General features: G+C 41.5%; 1 protein-coding gene across 1 annotated transcript in view; it reads left to right on the forward strand.

Annotated features, from left to right (window-relative positions):
• Positions 1–23082, forward strand: part of LOC133535932 (wings apart-like protein homolog) — a 39116-nt gene that overhangs the window by 12917 nt on the left and 3117 nt on the right. Inside the window, exons 4-16 of the mRNA XM_061875998.1 lie at positions 952–1286; positions 1348–1472; positions 10675–10773; positions 13975–14145; positions 14221–14357; positions 14433–14544; positions 14619–14861; positions 14923–15034; positions 15102–15199; positions 17834–17910; positions 18141–18283; positions 18347–18462; positions 18768–18944. Of these exons, the coding sequence (XP_061731982.1) occupies positions 952–1286; positions 1348–1472; positions 10675–10773; positions 13975–14145; positions 14221–14357; positions 14433–14544; positions 14619–14861; positions 14923–15034; positions 15102–15199; positions 17834–17910; positions 18141–18283; positions 18347–18462; positions 18768–18944 (1945 nt within the window). The remainder of the gene's footprint in view (positions 1–951; positions 1287–1347; positions 1473–10674; positions 10774–13974; positions 14146–14220; positions 14358–14432; positions 14545–14618; positions 14862–14922; positions 15035–15101; positions 15200–17833; positions 17911–18140; positions 18284–18346; positions 18463–18767; positions 18945–23082) is intronic.

The raw sequence follows: 23082 nt of genomic DNA on the forward strand, positions 1-23082 counted from the left end.
AAAATGCCACTAAGATGCAGCAGCATATAGACAAGTGCCCAATAATATATCCATCCATCCATCCATTCTATACCGCTTGTCCCATTTGGGGTCGCGAGGGGTGCTGGAGCCTATCTCAGCTGCATTTGGGTGAAAGGCGGGGTACACCCTGGACAAGTCGCCACCTCATCACAGGGCCAACACAGACAGACAACATTCACACACTAGGGACCATTTAGTGTTGCCAATCAACCTATCCCCAGGTGCATGTCTTTGGAGGTGGGAGGGGCCTATCCCCAGGTGCATGTCTTTGGATAATGTAATACCCTATTTCCTTGAATTGCCGCTGGGACACTAATTAATTTAAAACCTCTTCTCACTCCGGCACTTACCAAAGGCATGCGGCACATTTGGGCCTGCGCTTATAAATTTGATTGTGATGTAAGGATACCATCATGAAAATCACATTTAATAAAAAAAAAAGGTTATTATGGTCTTACCTTTACTTATAAATGAAGTCCATGCGCAGCTCCTTCTGATCAAAAGCATCGATAAGGAGGCAGGAGCCATTTACTGACTCATATTTGACACACGCAGCTACGGTATATTAATAAAACATAGCTGCTTACTGTTCTTTTTAGCATATTCAATAGTTTGGACCTTAAATCTTACTGAATAGCTCTTAATCTTCTTCCCTTTATGCGATTTCAAATGATTGAAATCAGCCTCCTCCATTTTGAAAATGATGACAGGGAAGATTGATTGCAGGCCTGTTATGTCTGTGTTCTCCAACATTGGTTCTCAGAAAACACTTGGCTCTCCAGTAGCGTAGTAGGCCAAAGTATTCATCAACAAGGCGGAGCATGTTCCATGTGTTTGGCTACTGTAACATTACAGACTTCTTCGATGGCGTTTGAGAGTCATGGTTCTGGAATAACGCAGGCCGCCATGTACTTGTCTCTGCACTTTTAGCCAGATCCAGTCCAGACCAAAGAAGACATGTAACGTGGACATGTTTGGCTTCGAAGACGCGGACACCCATCAGGAAGACGACGCCTCGGACGGCTCGTCCCATTACAAAATCCAGTACTTTGGTTTCGACGACATGAGCGACGGCGACGGGGCCGCCAACAGCGACGACGAATGCCGGCCCAAAGCCAGGAGGAAGGTGAAGAAGGCCATGGAGTCGCTGCTGGTCGCCGTGGAGGAGTCGCACGACTCTCCGCTCACCGCCGACTGCGACGGGCGGGAGAGACCGCCCGCCAAGCGCAGCAAAGCCAACCATCAGAAGCAGGACAGCAGGACAGGTGAGCGCCAAGGAACATGTCAGAAGCATGTCAGGATGTAAACGCACCTCCATGTCTGCAGATGTCCTGAGCTTCTCTCAGGACGACCTCATGGTGGTGGCTGCTGGTCCCGTCAGACCTCCTCAGGACAAACCCTGCGACAAGAACCAGGACACCCACCGCAGGATCTTCAGTGCACTCAAGAAGGTGAGACTTGTACAGTAGTACTTAACCGAAAACATCTCAAGTGAAGGTCTTCCATTGAAATGAATGGAAGTCAATTGAAATAGTGCTCCTCCTCTACAGTACAATTTCCACATGTAACATCACATTTAGATGTACTACAAGCAAGTACAGAAGTTTTATAAAGTCATATTTTCCCTGGTGAGTGGACTTCTGTGTTATGTCCCTCCAGCAGCTTCTCCATATTTTCCTGGATAAATGTTTAGAGATAATTTAAATATCCTAGGCTGGTGTTATGGACTCATTGTGCTCCAGTATGGGGTAGACCAGCTGTTAGCCAGCTACACACTCTCTTTCATCTTTTTGATGATTTCTTTCTTTAATTCCATGAATAGCATCCCCTTCTTCTTGTCAGCACTGTCCTCCACGCTCACTTTCTGCACCACCACGCTCACTTTCTGCACCACCACGCTTGGAAAAACAAAGTGGTGTCCATCTGTTGCTGTGAACTGCTGCTCACACGTACGACCGGGTGTTTTGCGGGGTGACATGCGCTACGCCCACCAGTGTTGTAGATCACGCATGTGCTTGCAATTTAAAGCATAACATGTAGCCCACAGACAGCTCTTATCTTTAAACACTCTTAAGTTGAGGTACCAGTATAATTAGCCGTGTGGTCAAGCAAACATGGCAGCCGAGTTTCTCATATAGGATGTTAGGAGTGACCATACATGGAAAAATACACACATGTATGTATGTTATATATGTATAGATGTGTGTGTGTGTGTGTGTATGTATGCATGTGTATATATATATGTATGTGTGTGTGTATGTATGCATGTGTATATATATATGTATATAGGTATGTGTGTGTGTGTATATATATATATATATAAATATATATATATATATAATGTGTGGGTATATATATATATAATGTGTGGGTATATATATATATATATATATGGATATATGTATGTATATATATATATAATTTCTGGGTATATATATACATATATATATATATATATATGTATATATGTGTGTGTGTATATGTATTTGTGTGTGTGTGTGTATATATATATATATATATATATACATGTGTGTATACGTGTGTGTATATATATATATATATATATATACATGTGTGTATACGTGTGTATATATATAATACGTTGGGATATAATCATATCCCAACAAATATTATTAATTATTATATTATAAAGTATTTCTGATGTATATGCGGCCTATATTTTGTTGCAGCTAATATACAGGATTTATTTTTCTCTAAAATGTAGTTTGTGTGGTTTATGTTACGCACCGCGTTCTATATACCGAAAAATACGGTAATTGATGAAAATATCTTTTTTTGACACACGTCCCGCCAACTGCTAGCTAGATGGATCAACATTTGCAAAAAAAAGTATTATTAGATTAGATTAATTTCTAGAACCTTCTCTCTGCAATTACCGGTTCAGTAGCGATACGAGCTAACAAGCGAAATGCCAAAAGCACTCTCCAGGTGCACATACTAAATAGATTTGTCCCTATACCAACAAACTGGTACCAGTATCAATATGTATTTTATTACTTTTCATAAATAAATATAATTGGTGTGACTCATGTTATCATCAAGGTCACCACAGCATTCACATGAAAAAAGTATTTTCTCCCTCCTGCAGTGCTGGTCGCCTACACCAGTGGTTCTCAAATGGGGGTACTTGAAGGTATGCCAAGGGGTACGTGAGATTTTAAAAAAAATATTCTAAAAATAGCAACAATTCAAAAATCTTTTATAAATATATTTATTGAATAATACTTCTACAAAATATGAATGTAAGTTCATAAACTGTGAAAAGAAATGCAACAATGCAATATTCATTTTTGTGGACATGTTCCATAAATATTGATGTTAAAGATGTCTTTTTTTTGTGAAGAAATGTTTATAAGTAAGTTGATGAATCCAGATGGATCTCTATTACAATCCCCAAAGAGGGCACTTTAAGTTGATGATTACTTCTATGTGGAGAAATATGCATTTACAATTGAATCACTTGTTTATTTATCAACAAGTTTTTAGTTATTTTTATATATTTTGTTCCAAATAGTTCAAGAAAGACCACTACAAATGAGCAATATTTTGCACTGTTATACAATGTAATAAATCATAAACTGATGACATAGTGCTGTATTTTACTTCTTTATCTCTTTTTTTCAACCAAAAATGCTTTGCTCTGATTAGGGGGTACTTGAATTAAAAACATGTTCACAGGGGGTACATCACTAAAAAAAGGTTGAGAACCACTTTGCCTACACTGTCTTTTCTGCTTACCTGTCAAAACTTTTACTTTTATGCCAGGAAATACATTTTTGTCCTTTCCTGGCCTCTTCTCAGTTCCTTTTGTTTGTTTTGGCAACTACAGAGAAACAGTCACTCAGCAATAATCCGTTTGCAACATCGGAGCGTTGGCTCATTAAATCAGCGCCACCAGTCTCATGATCAATCAAATAACGTGACAGAGTTGGATATAAGACGTAACTGCACTTTTTGTCCATATAGATAAATATAGTGTACATATATGAGGTCAATTATTATACCTAGGACTGCACGATTATGGACAAAATAATAATTAAGATGATTTTTATCAATATTGAAATCATGACCATTAATCATGATTATTCACTGTTTAGTAAAACAGTGTTGGGTTGTGAATGCGACGCCATCATGTCATTTGTAATATTTAATAGAAATGCTCTACATTATGGATCTATATATTTAGAGGGCAGTGGGAGCGATTCAGATGTTATTAGATACATTTACTAGGATAATTCTGGAAAATCCCTTATCTGCTTATTGTGTTACTAGTGTTTTAGTGAGATTATACGGTCGTACCTGTACAACCTGAAGGTCGGCCCCGCACCAGTCGACGGGTGGTGGCGATGCCCATCTCTGCCCTTCGTAAGGGACCCTCTTCGAAACACGATCTTTCGAAATGATCGCTGCATAATACACTGTACTTTGTGTGTGTGGTCCAATCCAACCGTGTTCGCTTGACATCTCTGGTCCATAGTAAAGCTTGACTGTCATCTTTCGGGAATATAAACAATGAAACACCAGCTGTGTTTGTGTTGCTAAAGCCGGCCGCAATACACCGCTTCCCACCTACAGCTTTCTTCTTTGATGTCTCCATTGTTCATTGAACAAATTGCAAAAGATTCAGCAACACAGATGTCCAGAATACTGTGGAATTTTCGTGATGAAAACAGACGACTTAATAGCTGGAACAAAATGTCCTCTACAATCCGTGACGTCACGCGCACGTGTCATCATACCGAGACATTTCAGCACGATAGTTCAGCGCGAAATAGTAAACTAACCCGGCCATATTGGCAAGTGTTGCAATGTTAATATTTCATCATTGATATATAAACTATCAGACTGCATGGTCGGTAGTAGTGGCTTTCAGTAGGCCTTTAAAGACAAATATTTGTGTTTTTGTTCAATAGTATTATTTGCGTGTCAGATTCATTACATGATGCATTTATCTCTAGTTTTACATTCAGTTATGTAAATGTACTAGTGTGTGTACATGTACATATATCAGGACAGATCCAATACTTTGTGACGTGAAATAAACACAAATAATGTAAAAACATGGCGTTTACTTTTTTATATCAATATAAAACACAAAGCAGTTTGGATATTTGGATAAAGTCAAATAAACAAGCTTTGTTCTTCAACAACAACCATGTACTTCTGTGCAACAGTTTGGCCAACAAAAATAAACAGGAGTGATACCTCACACTTCTAACACACAATCTTTGTGCCTTCCGGACAACTCAGCCAGCGTTCAGTTCGATGAGACGACAAAACATTTGAGCTAATATTGATGGTCTTGGAACACTAACCAAGTTAGCAGTTAAATAAAGGAGTGAACATCCCACTAAACAAACGACAGACTTTATAAACAAGTTGTGACAACAAGCATACTAACTCTGTCCCAGCAGCTTACAGAAGGACGCCAGCTGCACGTTCAAAATGAAACTGCAACATCAAATATTGTTCTCTTGTGCTCTTAATCGCACACCGAGACTCCACGGAAGTAGAAGCCGTAGAAACGAAGCCATCTGCTCCGTTAGCTCAGAGGGATCATTTAAAAAAACAAGTCCATGGAGTCGCCGCCATGTTTCCCCAGCCGAACGGCCCAAGTGCTCATGCGCAGAATCTTTGGCGCTTCAGTATTCAGGAAGTACCGTATTTCCTTGAATTGCCGCCAGGTATATAGTATGCGCCTGCCTTGAATTACTGCCGGATCAAACTGGTTTCCCAAAATAATTAGTGCATGCTTAATATTACCGGCGGGTCAAACTCGTCACGTCACGAGTGACACTTCCCCTGTCATCATTTTCAAAATGGAGGAGGCTGATTTCAATAATTTGAAATCGTATAAAGGGAAGAAGATTAAGAGCTATTCAGTAGGATTTAAGGTCCAAGCTATTGAATATGCTAAAAAGAACAGTAAGCAGCTATGTTTTATTAATATACCGTAGCTGCGTGTGTCAAATATCAGTCATTAAATGACTCCCGCCTCCTGGTGGTAGAGGGCGCTAGTGATCCTTCTTGCGACTACTCGGCTGAAGAAGAAGTGACAACAAGTGTCGTGATATGTGCTGGGAACGGATATGATGCGGGGGGTGCACGACGGACCTTTTAGGATGTAACACCACTACTCTTATGCTGGCTATGTAAACAACCAGGTTGAAATAAAGCATGTTCCAGTCATAAATACCCAGCGTTTTATTTAAACAATAACACTTCATGGTGTCAGCGGTGGGATAAATAGATCACCCACAGAGCAGAACGGGAGGGGGAGTTGTCAGAGGATAATTCTGTCGTCGCCCGCACTACAAGTGAGGAGCCAAGCTAACTGATAGCAGCGGTCTGCTATCAGTTAGCTCGTCAGGAGCAACTCAAATGAGAGCGTGCTATGGCTACACACCTACCGACCATGAACTGGACCAGCAAGAGTGAGCAGCGTGTGTTTGTTAAAATAAAACAGTTTTCTAAACTGGACTTTCAATCGAAGCAGGAGAAAATAAAGGAAGATCTCCATCGAGACAGAGACTTTTAAAACCGAAGAAAGATAAGGAAGACTTCTATAAACAAGTTATCGATGCTTTTGATCAGAAGGAGATGCGCATGGACTTTTTTTGTAAGTAAAAGTAAGACCATAATAACGTTTTTTTATTAAATGTGATTTTCATGATGGTATCCTTACATCACAGTCAAATTTTTAAGCGCAGGCCAAAATTTACCGCATGCATTTGGTAAGTGCCGGAGTGAGAAGAGGTTTTAAAATAATTAGCGCATGCTTGCCTTTACCACATGCGCTGGAGTGAAAAGAGGATTTGAGTTAATTAGCGCCCCGGCGGCAATTCAAGGAAATACGGTAAGCAGTTGCCTAAAATGCGTTACTAAATGACGGCTTTTCTGTAAATACAATTTTTAAAGGTGTTACTGTCTGGAATTTTACCGCTGTCTATCTACTGTTTATGGTTCCGTCCCTGCTCCATTAACAAGTGAAGAGTCAAGGGCGGTCATGGCGTGTTGTTGCTGTAAATGTTGGTACATTTTTAGGACAATACTGCAAATCACAAGGATGGTCGTGGCAAATGCCGGCGTTAAATTGGAGCCATACAACACCAAACATTATGTCACACTACTGGTCCCACCTTTACTAAAAAATAATGTAAAAAAAAACAACTTAAAGCAGAGCTGGGCAAATTAAGGCCCGGGGCCACATGGGGCCCATTAAAACTTTTCAATCTGGCCCGCCGGACATTCCCAAAATTGTTTTATATCTTTAAGATGTTTTCAAATGACTGTAAGTCTTGAACTATACAAAGTATTTCAATGGTTGTGTTTGATATACTAGTTATTATGGTCATCTAATTAGTTACCATGGTAATGTAAGTGACAGCAGCTCAGATGAGGCACCAAGCAGTGTGGGTGGGGAGCGTTTCCACAAAGTGTGAAATGTGGGTGTCAGGGACAGACGCGGAAGGAGATTTTTACAACAAAGTTGTAAAGCTTAGTTATATATCACATATATCAGATTGTATGTGTTTATTTATTACACTTCACAGTCATATTTGGCTGTTTGTTGCATTTTTGTTGTTTTGCTTGATTGTAAACTATGTGGATGGAGAGAGGGTGTGATGTTCATATGTCGTCAATGTTCAGTGTTTTACCCTTCATAGTTAATATTGTAAATCTCACATTCTTTATTTTCTTATACATTCTGGGTGTCTCATTCAGTTAACAATGTTTTAATTCAATTCTGTTTTTAAGGTGGTCTGGTATAACGTTTTTAGCTTTCAATCAGACATTATTGTGGGGTTTTGTATTAGTGCAGTGGTTCTCAACCTTTTTTCAGTGATGGACCCCCTGTGAACATTTTTTTAATTCAAGTACCCCCTAATCAGAGCAAAGCATTTTTGGTTGAAAAAAAGAGATAAAGAAGTAAAATACAGCACTATGTCATCCATCCATCCATCCATCCATCCATCTTCTTCCGCTTATCCGAGGTCGGGTCGCGGGGGCAGCAGCCTAAGCAGGGAAGCCCAGACTTCCCTCTCCCCAGCCACTTCTTCTAGCTCTTCCTGGGGGATCCCGAGGCGTTCCCAGGCCAGCCGGGAGACATAGTCTTCCCAACGTGTCCTGGGTCTTCCCCGTGGCCTCCTACCGGTTGGACGTGCCCTAAACACCTCCCTCGGGAGGCGTTCGGGTGGCATCCTGACCAGATGCCCGAACCACCTCATCTGGCTCCTCTCGATGTGAAGGAGCAGCGGCTTTACTTTGAGTTCCTCCCGGATGACAGAGCTTCTCACCCTATCTCTAAGGGAGAGCCCCGCCACACGGCGGAGGAAACTCATTTCGGCCGCTTGTACCCGTGATCTTATCCTTTCGGTCATGACCCAAAGCTCATGACCATAGGTGAGGATGGGAACGTAGATCGACCGGTAAATTGAGAGCTTTGCCTTCCGGCTCAGCTCCTTCTTCACCACAACAGATCGGTACAACGTCCGCATTACTGAAGACGCCGCACCAATCCGCCTGTCGATCTCACGATCCACTCTTCCCCCACTCGTGAACAAGACTCCTAGGTACTTGAACTCCTCCACTTGGGGCAGGGTCTCCTCCCCAACCCGGAGATGGCACTCCACCCTTTTCCGGGAGAGAACCATGGACTCTGATTTGGAGGTGCTGATTCTCATTCCGGCCGCTTCACACTCGGCTGCGAACCGATCCAGTGAGAGCTGAAGATCCCGGCCAGATGAAGCCAACAGGACCACATCGTCTGCAAAAAGCAGAGACCTAATCCCGCGGCCACCAAACCGGAACCCCTCAATGCCTTGACTGCGCCTAGAAATTCTGTCCATAAAAGTTATGAACAGAATCGGTGACAAAGGGCAACCTTGGCGGAGTCCAACCCTCACTGGAAACGTGTCCGACTTACTGCCAGAAATGCGGACCAAGCTCTGACACTGATCGTACAGGGATCGGACTGCCATAATAAGACAGTCCGATACCCCATACTCTCTGAGCACTCCCCACAGGACTTCCCGAGGGACACAGTCGAATGCCTTCTCCAAATCCACAAAGCACATGTAGACTGGTTGGGCAAACTCCCATGCACCCTCAAGAACCCTGCCGAGAGTATGGAGCTGGTCCACAGTTCCACGACCAGGACGAAAACCACACTGTTCCTCCTGAATCCGAGGTTCAACTATCCGGCGTAGCCTCCTCTCCAGTACACCTGAATAAACCTTACCGGGAAGGCTGAGGAGTGTGATCCCACGATAGTTGGAACACACCCTCCGGTCCCCCTTCTTAAAGAGAGGGACCACCACCCCGGTCTGCCAATCCAGAGGTACCGCCCCCGATGTCCACGCGATGCTGCAGAGTCTTGTCAACCAAGACAGCCCCACAGCATCCAGAGTCTTAAGGAACTCCGGGCGGATCTCATCCACCCCTGGGGCCTTGCCACCGAGGAGCTTTTTAACTACCTCAGCAACCTCAGCCCCAGAAATAGGAGAGTCCACCACAGATTCCCCAGGCATCAGTTTATGATTTATTAAATTGTATAACAGTGCAAAATATTGCTCATTTGTAGTGGTCTTTCTTGAACTATTTGGAAAAAAAGATATACAAATACCTAAAAACTTGTTAAGAAATAAACAAGTGATTCAAGTATAAATAAAGATTTCTCCACATAGAAGTAATCATCAACTTAAAGTGCCCTCTTTGGGGATTGTAATAGAGATCCATCTGGATTCATCAACTTACTTCTAAACATTTCTTCACAAAAAAAGAAATCTTTAACATCAATATTTATGGAACATGTCCACAAAAAATCTAGCTGTCAACACTGAATATTGCATTTTTGTTGAAGTATTATTCAATAACTATACAAAGGATTTTTGAATTGTTGATTGTTTTAGAATATGTTTAATAAATCTCACGTACCCCTTGGCATACCTTCAAGTACCCCCAGGGGTATGCGTACCCCTATTTGAGAACCACTGTATTAGTGTTCCTAAAAATAGATATACCGGCCCCCAGACACATTTTTTTTCTCTAAATTTGGCCCCCCGAGTCAAAATAATTGCCCAGGCCTGACTTAAAGCCTTGTCCATACTGACATATAATATTCATCTTTAAATACATTTTAGTGCCAATGAATATCACCGCCAAATATCGCTTATCAGCCTCCTTGACTATGAAAAATCAGTATCAGTATTGTGCCTGAAAAAGCATGTGGGTTGATGTGTAGTTTGCACTGTGATATCAATGTTAGGATGAGCCATGTGTGGTGTATGCTGCTGTGAGGACTTTCACGTCAGCCTCTTTCTTATCGCCATGGAAACAAGTGAGACAATGTGTTTCTGCATTCTGCCGGGATGGGGGCTCCATGTCCCTGTGGGACACTTGAATGCAGCACGGTGATGTTCCAGCTCAAACTTTGCTTTTTGTCTCCTGTTTATTAACCCTGCGGCGCCATCAGCCCCTCCTTTGTTTTTATGATGAATAGCCGACAGTCAGCAAGCGCAGGTTTGGCACAAACAGAGAGAGAGCAGCCAAGTATGAAAGCTTGGCACTGGATGCTGGAGTGGGCTTTGATGGGTGCTTCAGTTGGCTCATTTTCTTGTTTGTGTGTGTTAGTCTCCCACCAAAGCGGTGTACAACGCCCGACACTGGGCTTTGGCGAGCGAAGAGGAGCCCCACCCGTCCTGCTCGTCGTCCCACTCACAGTCGGCCCCCGTAAGACTTCAATATTTTTTCTTCTTTGTTCAAAATTATGAATTTTTAACTTCCTGTATATGGAAGTTTTGTTGTAACAAAACCATTTGCAAATGCTTATCTCGATCTGTGTGTCTGTAATCTGATTCATGTGTCAGTGTACTCGTGTGTGTCTGTATCTTAATCCGTGTGTGTGTGTGTGTCTGTCCATGTTTCGATGAGTGTTTGTAAAAAATGTGTGTTTGTATTGAGATTTGTGTGTCTGTATCTCAATCTGTGTGTGCAATCAGATCCGTGTTTAAATTTGTGTGTTTGTAAAAAAAATCTGTCTGCTCTTTATTTCGATGTGTTTGTAAAAAGTGTGTGTGTTTGTGCATTCAGATTTGTGTGTCTGTATCAATCTGTTTATGTGTAATCAGATCGGTTTTTAAATTTGTGTTTACAAAAAAATCTTTCTGCCCGTATTTCGATATGTTTTTTTAAAAGTGTGTGTTAGTGTATTCAGATTTGTGTGTCTATCTCAATCTGCGTGTGTGTGTGTAATCAGATCCGTGTTTAAATTTGTGTGTTTGTAAAAAAAATCTGTCTGCTCTTTATTTCGATGTGTTTGTAAAAAGTGTGTGTGTTTGTGCATTCAGATTTGTGTGTCTGTATCAATCTGTTTATGTGTAATCAGATCGGTTTTTAAATTTGTGTTTACAAAAAAATCTTTCTGCCCGTATTTCGATATGTTTTTTTAAAAGTGTGTGTTAGTGTATTCAGATTTGTGTGTCTATCTCAATCTGCGTGTGTGTGTGTGTAATCAGATCCGTGTTTAAATTTGTGTGTTTGCAAAAAAATCTGTTTGTCCATATTTCAAAGTGTTTGTAAAAAGTGTGTTTGTTAATTCTGATTTGTGTGTCTATCTCAATCTGCGTTTGTGAAATCAGATCCTTGTTTCGATTTGTGTGTAAAAAAAAAAAAAAAATCTGTCCGTATTTCGATGTGTTTTTGTAAAAATAATGTGTCTGTGTATTGAGATTTGTGTGTCAAAAATAATATATATAAAATATAAATCTGTCCGTACTGTTTGTGTGAAGTGTGTGTTTGTGTTTTCAGATGTGTGTGAAGCAGGAACCCTGATTGGTTGTCTTTTTACACAAGACTTTTGTGACACTTCTGCTGTGTAAGACTTGTGTGTCCGTGCAGTGATCTGAACGTGTAAGAAGGCGTTTGTGTCTGCAAGGTCACCTTTCCTTCCTCTATACTCACCACTCATGTTATTCTGTGTTGAAGCCTGTCAGTGACTCACATTACTGTTGACTTGTTTGAAGAAGACAAAAATACAAATTATTGCTCAAACATCGTTTACTAGCAGCGAGTAATCCAAAGTCCATTTTTGTATGCTTCAACACATAACATGAGTGGGCAGGTCAACTAAATGTGAAGTTGCAGACACACACGTATTTTTGCACATTCACAACACTGCACGGACACACAAATCTTAAACGGCAGAAATGTTGCAAAAGTCAGGATCCCTGCTTCACACACAACTGATTACAGACACACATTGTTTTACACACAAACATAGATGGAAATAGACAGATTTTTTATTTTTACACACACACATTAATTGAAATAGTTACAATAATTAAAACACGCACACGCGAATCTGATTACACACAGATTGAGATACAGACACACAAATTAGTACACGGACACGCAGATCTGATTACGCGCACAAAAATCCAAATACGGACACACAAATTAAAACGCCCATGCGCAGATTTCAATTTACACGCACACAAGGATTGAGATGCAGACACACAAATCCAAATACTGACCTAGAAATTAAAACACACGTGGAATTAATTACACACACACAAAGATTGACATACAGACACACAAATTAGTACACAGACATGCGGATCTGATTACATACACACACAAATTGCTATACGGACACAAATTAAAACACGCACACGCAGCTTGAAATACAGACACCCAATTAAAACACGCACACAGATTGAAATACAGACACATATTTTTACACACAGTTTGAAATTGACAGATTTTTTAAAAACACGCACAAATCTAATAACAGCCACACAAATTAAAACACACAAATGCAGATTTCATTATACACAGAGAGATTGAAATACAGACAAACAAATTAGACATGCATTGTTACACAAAAACAGATTGAAATTGGCAATGTTTTACAGTATTTTGTTTTATACACACACACACACACGTCAAAATACAGTTACAAAAATTAAAACACAAACACGTGGATCTGATTACACACACACACACTCAAACTGAAATATGGACACAAAAAATGTAAACACGCACGCAGATCTGACTACACACACACATATAAATTAGAACACAGATATGCAGATCTGATTACACACACAAATTGAAATATCGACACGCAAAATAAAACGCGCACACATGGATCTGATTACACACAAACACTAATTGCTATACGGACACACAAATTAATACATGTTTCGGCAGATTTAATTACATACTCACGGTTGCGCTACAGACACAAATTAACAACAAACACGCGGATCTGATTACACACCCCCTAATTGCGGTACAGACACAAAAATTATTTCACACACACATCTGATTACACACACACACATATATTGAAATACAGACACACAAATTAGTACATTGACACAAAAAATGTAAACACGCACACAGATCTGAGTACACACACACACACATATTGAGATACAGACACACAAATTAGGACACAAAAATGCAAATCTGATTACACACACAAAAATTGGTATACGGACACACAAATTAATACACACATCCACAGATTTGCTTACACACAATTTTGAAGTACATGCACACAAATTAGTACACTTACACACTGATCTGATCACACACACACACACACACACACACACACACACACACACACACACACACACACACACACACACACACACACACACAGACATATATTGAGATAGACATGTGAATCAGACTACAGACACACAGATTGAGGTACAGACACACAAATTACTACACAGACACGCGGATCTGATTACACACACACACACACATATTGAGGTACAGACACACAAATTACTACACAGACCTGTGAATTGGATTACTGACGCAAAGAGATGGAAAATAGTTATGCTACAATAATGCTTCCATACCTGTCCAACCTGGCCTGCCTGACCCATGTCCCACTAATCGACCCCACCGCAGGCGGCACGCTCTGCAGGGGCGCCGAGTAACGAGCCGCCGGGCGTTCAGAAGGACGACGGCGTCTTCAAGGCCCCGCCTCCTCCCCCCAAAGTCACCAAGTGTGTCAGCGTCCCCAGCGACCCCTACCAGGACACGGTCACCACGCTTAAGTGCCGCAAAGAGCACAAGGAGGTACCTGCGCCGGTCTGACTCCGCCCCCCCTTTCGCTCAGAGCAACGCTAACCCCGCCCTATTCGCCGCTTGCAGCTGTTCACGGTGGTCCAGCACGTGAAGCACTTCAACGACGTGGTGGAGTTTGGAGAGAACCAGGAGTTCACCGACGACTTTGAGTATTTGGCTGCCGGGCTGAAGAGCGGACAACCTCTGAACACTCGCTGTCTCAGGTAGGAGGGGGCGTGGCCTCCTTTTGTCTACAGCCCTCGTCTTGGCGTGCCACTCCATCTTGTGTGTGCGCGCAGTGTGATCGGCCTGGCCACGCGCTGTGCCATGCCCAGCTTCAGGATGCACCTGAGGGCCAGGGGGAAGGTGGCGCAGGTCTTCAAAACGCTCATTGACGCTCCCCAGCACCACGTAAGTACCAGTTGGACACGCCCCCTTTTTGAAGGAAAGATGGATGACGTGTGATTATGTGATGTCATCCGCAGAACCTGGCCATGTGCACCGCCTCCCTCATGTACATCCTCAGCCGCGACCGCTTGAACATGGACCTGGACCGCTCCTGTCTGGACCTGATGATCCGGCTGCTGGAAATGGACCAGGACCAATGGAGCGGCTCCGTGGCGGACTCCTCCCAGCTGAGCGCCAGAGAGATCTGCAAGATGAAGGAGAAGATCAGGAAGCTGTGTGACACGGTGCACAACAAGCACCTGGACCTGCAGAACATCACGGTACGTGTGTGTGTGTTTGAGGTCGAGAGCAGAACACGATTCAGAACACAACCTTCTGTAGACGGGTCACCTGGCCATGGAGACGCTGTTGTCTTTGACGTCCAAGCGAGCAGGAGACTGGTTCAAAGAGGAGCTTCGCCTCCTGGGAGGACTGGACCACATTGTGGACAAAGGTTACATGTCACACATCAGCTGTCCAAGTGTGTGTGTGGTTCTGACAGAACTACTCTGGCTCTGCAGTGAAGGAGTATGTGGACAACCTGGACCAAGAGGAGGACAAGGACAAGCTGGGCTCATCCTTGTGGGGAGCGGAGAGATGTTTACGTGTGCTAGATAGTGTAAGTGTCACATGTCACGTGTCCTTTCACGTACTACCCTATTTCCTTGAATTGCCGCCGGGGAGCTAATTAATTTAAAACTGCTTCTCACTCCGGCGCTTACCAAAGGCATGCGGTAAAAGCAAGCATGCGCTAATTATTTTAAAACCTCTTCTCACTCCGGCACTTACCAAAGGCATGCGGTAAAGGCAAGCATGCGCTAATTATTTTAAAACCTCTTCTCACTCCGGCACTTACCAAAGGAATGCGGTAAATTTAGGTCTGCGCTAAAAAAAATTGAGTGTGATGTAAGGATAGTGAAGTGAAGTGAATTATATTTATATAGCGCTTTTCTCTAGTGACTCAAAGCACTTTACATAGTGAAACCTAATATCTAAGTTACATTTAAACCAGTGTGGGTGGCACCGGGAGCAGGTGGGTAAAGTGTCTTGCCCAAGGACACAACGGCAGTGACTAGGATGGCAGAAGCGGGAATCGAACCTGCGACCCTTTAAGTTGCTGGCACGGCCACTCTACCAACCGAGCTATGCCGCCCCATCATGAAAAGCACATTTAATAAAAAAACAAACGTTATTATGGTCTTACCTTTATTTATAAATGAAGTCCATGCTCAGCTCCTTCTGATCAAAAGCATCGATAACTTGTTTATAAAAGTCTTCTTTATCTTTCTTCAGTTTTAAAAGTCTCTCTGTCTCGATGGAGATCTTCCTTTATTACCTCCTGCTTCGATTGAAAGTCCAGTTAAGAAAATAGTTTTATTTTAGATATGTAATCCTCCATGTTAAAAGTGCAAGCAAGAGGAAAAAATAAACACATGCTGCTCACTCTTGCTGCTTGTTGTCACTTCTTCTGCAGCCGAGTAGTCGCAAGAAGGATCACTAGCGCCCTCTACCACCAGGAGGCGGGAGTCATTTAATGACTCATATTTGACACACGCAGCTACGGTATATTAATAAAACATAGCTGCTTACTGTTCTTTTCAGCATATTCAATAGCTTGGACCTTAAATCCTCCTGAATAGCTCTTAATCTTTTTCCCTTTATGCGATTTCAAATGATTGAAATCAGCCTCCTCCATTTTGAAAATGATGACAGGTGAAGTGTCACTCGTGACGTGACGAGTTTGACCCGGCGGAAATTCTTGACATGCGCTAATAAAAATAATATTTTGCGAAACGAGTTTGACCCGGCAGTAATTCCAGGCAGGCGCATACTATATACTCTGCGGCAATTCAAGGAAATACGGTATGTACAGATCCACTCATACGGTTTTTCAAGGACGATACCGGTTATTAGCGGCCAGGGAGCCCGTTAAGCCAAATTTGGAGCTGATGTTCATTTCCAGTAAAAGTGACATATTGGCGTCAACATTTAGAATTCTTCAAATGCAAGGAGCATTGTAGTTTAATTGCCATCAAAGTATTGGACAGGACGTCGGAAATGTGTAAATAAAGTTGTACTTTATATAAGAAAATAATGGGCATACAAAACGATCTTTTTATCTTGTTATCATCTGTCGTTCATTTATTTGCCTGTAGGCTGGTAATGGTCAACCTCACCAACCACAACACACCTGCTCCCGGCCTTTTTTTAACATCCTGTTTGCCGCAATGAATTATGGAACATGCTGTATCTTAGTTATTAACCCTTTGTTAGGCTGTGAAGTAGAAAACAACTCAATTCAGTGTCAGTGTTTCTCAAATAATCAATATTCAACAATATCCAATACCTCTATGAATGAAATCTATTCCCTTGTAACTCTTTTTTACTGTAAATAATAATAGATGAATTTATCAGCAATTAAATCCATCCATCCATCCATTTTCTACCGCTTATTCCCTTTCGGGGTCGCGGGGGGCGCTGGCGCCTATCTCAGCTACAATCGGGCGGAAGGCGGGGTACACCCTGGACAAGTCGCCACCTCATCGCAGGGCCAACACAGATAGACAGACAACATTCACACTCACATTCACACACTAGGGCCAATTTAGTGTTGCCAATCAACCTATCCCCAGGTGCATGTCTTTGGAAGTGGGAGGAAGCCGGAGTACCCAGAGGGAACCCACGCAGTCACGGGGAGAACATGCAAACAAGTATGCAAATTATGAATGATCATCACACATGAGCTGTATAACCCATAAGTTACGACAAGCATGTTTATTAAAAAAACAAGTAAATAAGAATAAACAACAAAACAGTGCAGGGAGGTCCTTGGCACAGTTGCATTTCTTATGAAGTTGAATAAAAATGTAAGTACATAAAATACCGTATTTTCCAGTCTATAAGCCATACCCACCAAAAATGTTTAGAATATATATATTTTTTCCATATACTGTATTAGCCGCAGATATATATACGTTGTGAAATGAGGTATTTACTTCCGTGTAATCGAAAGTGGGGCGTTTTTTTTTTTTTTTTAAATGCCTCACAGCGGCACCTGAATAAATGTGACTTAATTACGGCAATCAGCTGGATAAGAAAAAAAAGTACCGATAGTCCAGAATTGTAACGGTCCGCTTGAAACGGACCCATTCGGAACAGGTACCTAAGAACACCGGTACTTGGTATACATTCCGAATCACGACTTTTCCACGCACCTCGCCAACCACAGCATTTACCTTGACCTTGTGTGTAGGTGACTGTGCACAACGCCGAGAATCAGAGCTACTTGATTGCCTACAAAGACTCGTCACTCATCGTCTCTTGTGCAAAGTAAGTCACACACACACACACACACACACACACACACACACACACACACACACACACACACACACACACACTTCCCCCTAAGCGAGTTTACAAACAGTGGAGCACGTCCAGCAGGTTCACAAACATTGCGAGTGTCCAGTGTTACTGTTGTAATTTAGGACTTCCTGTCATTTACAAAATAAAAGAGGGTCATTGTTGTGGATGATTGTGACGTATTGCGCCCCCTACAGGGCACTGAGGCGCTGCGAGGATATGATCAGGCGTTACAGCAGGGAAGTGAACCCCAGTGGTCGGCATGCGGTGGTCGGCAAGGCTGTGGAGAACTGCATGAGAGCCATCATTGGAGTCCTGCTCAACCTGACACACGACAATGGTTAGCACACACACACACACACACACACACACAAACAGATAGTGATTGTGTGCGTGTGTGCAGAGTGGGGCAGCACCAAAACGGGCGAGCAGGAGGACTTGATAGTGACGGCACTCAACTGTGTTCTCCGGGTTCCTCAGTACTTTCCTCAGGAGCAGAGGTTTGACATCCGTGTTCTGGTAAGTAAACACCGCGCACACACACATTGATTGATTGATTGATATTATTATTAGTAGATTGCACAGTACAGTACATATTCCCTACAATTGACCACTAAATGGTAACACCCCAATAAGTTTTTCAACTTGTTTAAGTCGGGGTCCACGTTAATAAATTCATGGTACAAATATATACTATCAGCATAACACAGTCATCACACAAGTTAATCATCATAGTATGTACATTGAATTATTGACATTATTTACAAGTGCATGGCAGTCCCACACGTTTGTGCACGTTGTGATGGTGTGTGCGTGCGCTGCAGGGTCTGGGCTTGTTGATCAACCTGGTGGAGTACAGCGCCAGGAACCGATACTGCCTGATGGAGATGGAGATGGAGGGAGGTCAGGGTCCTTGCGATTCCACGGTGCTCCTCAACCTCCCGCAGCATCAGAACGCCTGCAGTGGCAGCCCGCTCAGCGCCATCGCCGCTCTGGTGCAGGTAGACTCGTCACAACTCTTGTCATTAATTAGGATCTGTAATTAGCCCTCCACTTGAGGTATTTTCATTCCAATGCAATACTTTATTGTGGCAGATCTACAGATAGAAAAAAGTGGCTTCAAGGAGTCATTTATTGTTCATGACAGACTGCCATGCACTCAACTACAACATATAATACAGGAGTTAACAAAACACTGAAAAGTTCCGTATTTTCCGCACTATAAGGCGCACCTTTAACAAATGGCCTATTTTAAAACTTTGTTCATATATAAGGCGCACCACATTATAAGGCGCATAGAATAGATGCTACAGTAGAGGCTGGGGTTAAGTTATGCATCCTTTAGATGGAGCTGCGCTAAAGGGAATGTCAACAAAACAGTCAGATAGGCCAGTTAAACTTTGTTAATAGATTACAAACCAGTGTTCTGACAACTCCGTTCACTCCCAAAATGAATAAACAGCTCAATAAACAGGTAAAAACCAGTCTGATACTGTTATGGCAAATCAAACGTTAGTGCAATCCCAATATGGTAACACTGGAAATAGTGCAAAGCAATAATATATCAATAAGTCAAGGTTGCTCAAACCATAATGTCACACAACACACTAAATAAACATGTAAAGATCACTTTATTAAGTTATTCCTCATCCACCAATCCCTCAAATTCTTCTTCTTCAGTGTCCAAATTAAACAGTTGGGCGAATACGACATCCAAGTCCTCATTAAAGGAGTCAGTGTCGCTGCTGTTAATGTTCAATTCTCTGGCTGCTGCTCTATTCCCGTCTTCTACTGTGTGACTGATCGCCTTCAGTTTCAACTCTGCGTCGTAAGTGTGTCTCTTAGCAGGAGACATTTTGGGCTCTTTACATAAACACACAGAAACGTCACGCCTCCCGCAGTCATATCCCAGCATGCACTGCACGCTTCTTAGGGAAATGGAAGTCGGCGGCTGCTTACCGTAGACCATGGGTGTCAAACTCTGGCCCGCCGTGTAATTTAAGTTGGCCCTTGAGGCAATATCAATTTAGCATTAGAGCTGGCCCGCCGGTGTTATACAGTGTCGGTGCCGCTGTAACACCACATTCACCGCTAATACTCATACTTGCCAAACCTCCTAATTTTCCCGGTAGACCCCCGAAGTTCAGTGCCCCTCCCGAAAATCTCCCGGGGCAACCATTCTCCCGAATTTCTACCGATTTCCACCTGGACAACTATATTGGGGGCTTGCATTTAAGGCACTGCCTCTAGCATTCTCTACAACCTGTCGTCACGTCCGCTTTTCCTCCATACTAACAGCGTGTCACATAATATTTGTGGCTTTTACACACACACAAGTGAATGCAAGGCATACTTGGTCAACAGCCATACAGGTCACACTGAGGGTGGCCGTATAAACAACTTTAGCACTGTTACAAATATACGCCACACTGTGAACCCACACCAAACAAGAATGGCCAACACATTTCGGGTGAACATCCGCACCGTAACACAACAGAATAAATACCCAGAACCCTTTGCAGCACTAACTCTTCCGAGAAACTTCCAGCAAACTGACCAATAATTAACGTTTTATTCATGCATTTTCTCTTGCTACTTCAAGGCTTGAATGTTTGGTTCATTCTTTATTGTTATTTTATTTTCAAATTTATTATTAGCCTGTGGAAAAAAAATGATATTTACCTCAGAAGATTGCAAATAGAAAAAAAGGCATAACATTTTTATTTAAATTTTATTTGATATGCCATTGATATTTTTTAAATTATTATTGTTTGAAACTGGATTTTGCAGGTCACTAAAGTTATATGAGCCTTGCTTGTTCAATATTTAATGCAAAACTTGTTTGGGTCCCTATTAAAAGGTTAATTTGTTCAACCTTGGCCCGCGGCTTTGTTTCGTTGAAAATTTTGTCCGACTCTGTATTTGAGTTTGACACCCCTGTGCGCTTCTTCTTCTACGGTGGAAAATGAAGTTGGTGGCTGCTTACCACAGTTGTGAGACCTGTTGTGGCTCAATATTGGTCCGTATATACCTGTATGGCACACTGGATTATTGAGGCGCGCTGTCAGCTTTTGAGAAAATTTGAGGTTTTTAGGTGTGCATTGTAGTGCGGAAAACATGCTACTAAAGCAAGTGTTGAAATGGTTGCTTCTAGTCTGTTTTGGACAAGATCTAATGACAGTACTGTAAATTACAGTGGAATATGCTAAATGACACTTAGGATTATTTTACTAGCTTCAAACCCTGAATGATGAAGCACTGGCAGTGTTCTTTTACTAGGAAATAAGCAAGCTGGTGCTAACATGGAAACAAAAAACATGAACATCTTTCCCCGTTAAAAAAGGAGGCACTACAATATAGACTTAAATAAACACATTACTCTCTGAACAACTTTAAAATATATATTTGTACATCAAACTATCTGCTGTATTTATTAAAAATCTACTTTATACTTGCAGGAATGTAGATTTCAAAATTAGATTCTTGCAAATAAAGAACCTAACACGCTAAATATTAATGGCTATTAATGTTATAATAATAATAAAAATACTACAAATATTATTGGGTTAGATTTTGTAGTAGTACTACTAATACAACTAATAGTAATACTAATACTGCTAATACTACTAATATTACTAATGCTAATATTACTACTACTACTTATGGATTAGATGCGTACGGTGCTATTGTATAAAAGTGACCATGGAAGATGATGTCATCAGGAGACATTGTTGTCTTCAGTTGTTCCTGCAGCGATAATACCACCACTACTACTATTATTACTACTACTACAACTACAACTACTCATGGATTAGATGTCTACGGTGCTATTGTAGTCTCTCCAAACAGCAGTATAAAGGTGACCATGGAAGATGATGTCATCAGGAGACATTGTTGTCTTCAGTTGTTCCTGCAGCGATAATACTCATGAATTAGATGCTTATGGTGCTATTGTAGACACTTGAGACAGAAGTACTAATAATACTGCTAAAAGTACTACTAATACTACTTATGAATTAGATGTGTATGGTGCTATTGTAGGCACTTGAGACAGAAGTACTAATAATACTGCTAAAAGTACTACTACTACTACTACTTATGGATTAGATGTGTACGGTGCTATTGTATAAAAGTGACCATGGAAGATGATGTCATCAGGAGACATTGTTGTCTTCAGTTGTTCCTGCAGCGATAATACCACCACTACTACTATTATTACTACTACTACAACTACAACTACTCATGGATTAGATGTATACGGTGCTATTGTAGTCTCTCCAAACAGCAGTATAAAGGTGACCATGGAAGATGATGTCATCAGGAGACATTGTTGTCTTCAGTTGTTCCTGCAGCGATAATACTCATGAATTAGATGTGTATGGTGCTATTGTAGACACTTGAGACAGAAGTACTAATAATACTGCTAAAAGTACTACTACTACTACTTATGGATTAGATGTGTATGGTGCTATTGTAGACACTTGAGACAGAAGTACTAATAATACTGCTAAAAGTACTACTACTACTACTTATGAATTAGATGTGTATGGTGCTATTGTAGACACTTGAGACAGAAGTACTAATAATACTGCTAAAAGTACTACTACTACTACTACTTATGGAGCAGATGTGTATGGTGCTATTGTAGGCACTTGAGACAGAAGTACTAATAATACTGCTAAAAGTACTACTACTACTACTTATGGATTAGATGTGTATGCTGCTATTGTAGGCACTTGAGACAGAAGTACTAATAATACTGCTAAAAGTACTACTACTACTACTTATGAATTAGATGTGTATGGTGCTATTGTAGGCACTTGAGACAGAAGTACTAATAATACTGCTAAAAGTACTACTACTACTACTTATGGATTAGATGTGTATGGTGCTATTGTAGGCACTTGAGACAGAAGTACTAATAATACTGCTAAAAGTACTACTACTACTACTTATGGATTAGATGTGTACGCTGCTATTGTAGGCACTTGAGACAGAAGTACTAATAATACTGCTAAAAGTACTACTACTACTACTTATGGATTAGATGTGTACGGTGCTATTGTAGGCACTTGAGACAGAAGTACTAATAATACTGCTAAAAGTACTACTACTACTACTTATGAATTAGATGTGTAT

The sequence above is a fragment of the Nerophis ophidion genome, linkage group LG17, assembly GCF_033978795.1.
Source record: "Nerophis ophidion isolate RoL-2023_Sa linkage group LG17, RoL_Noph_v1.0, whole genome shotgun sequence".
NCBI lineage: Eukaryota > Metazoa > Chordata > Actinopteri > Syngnathiformes > Syngnathidae > Nerophis > Nerophis ophidion.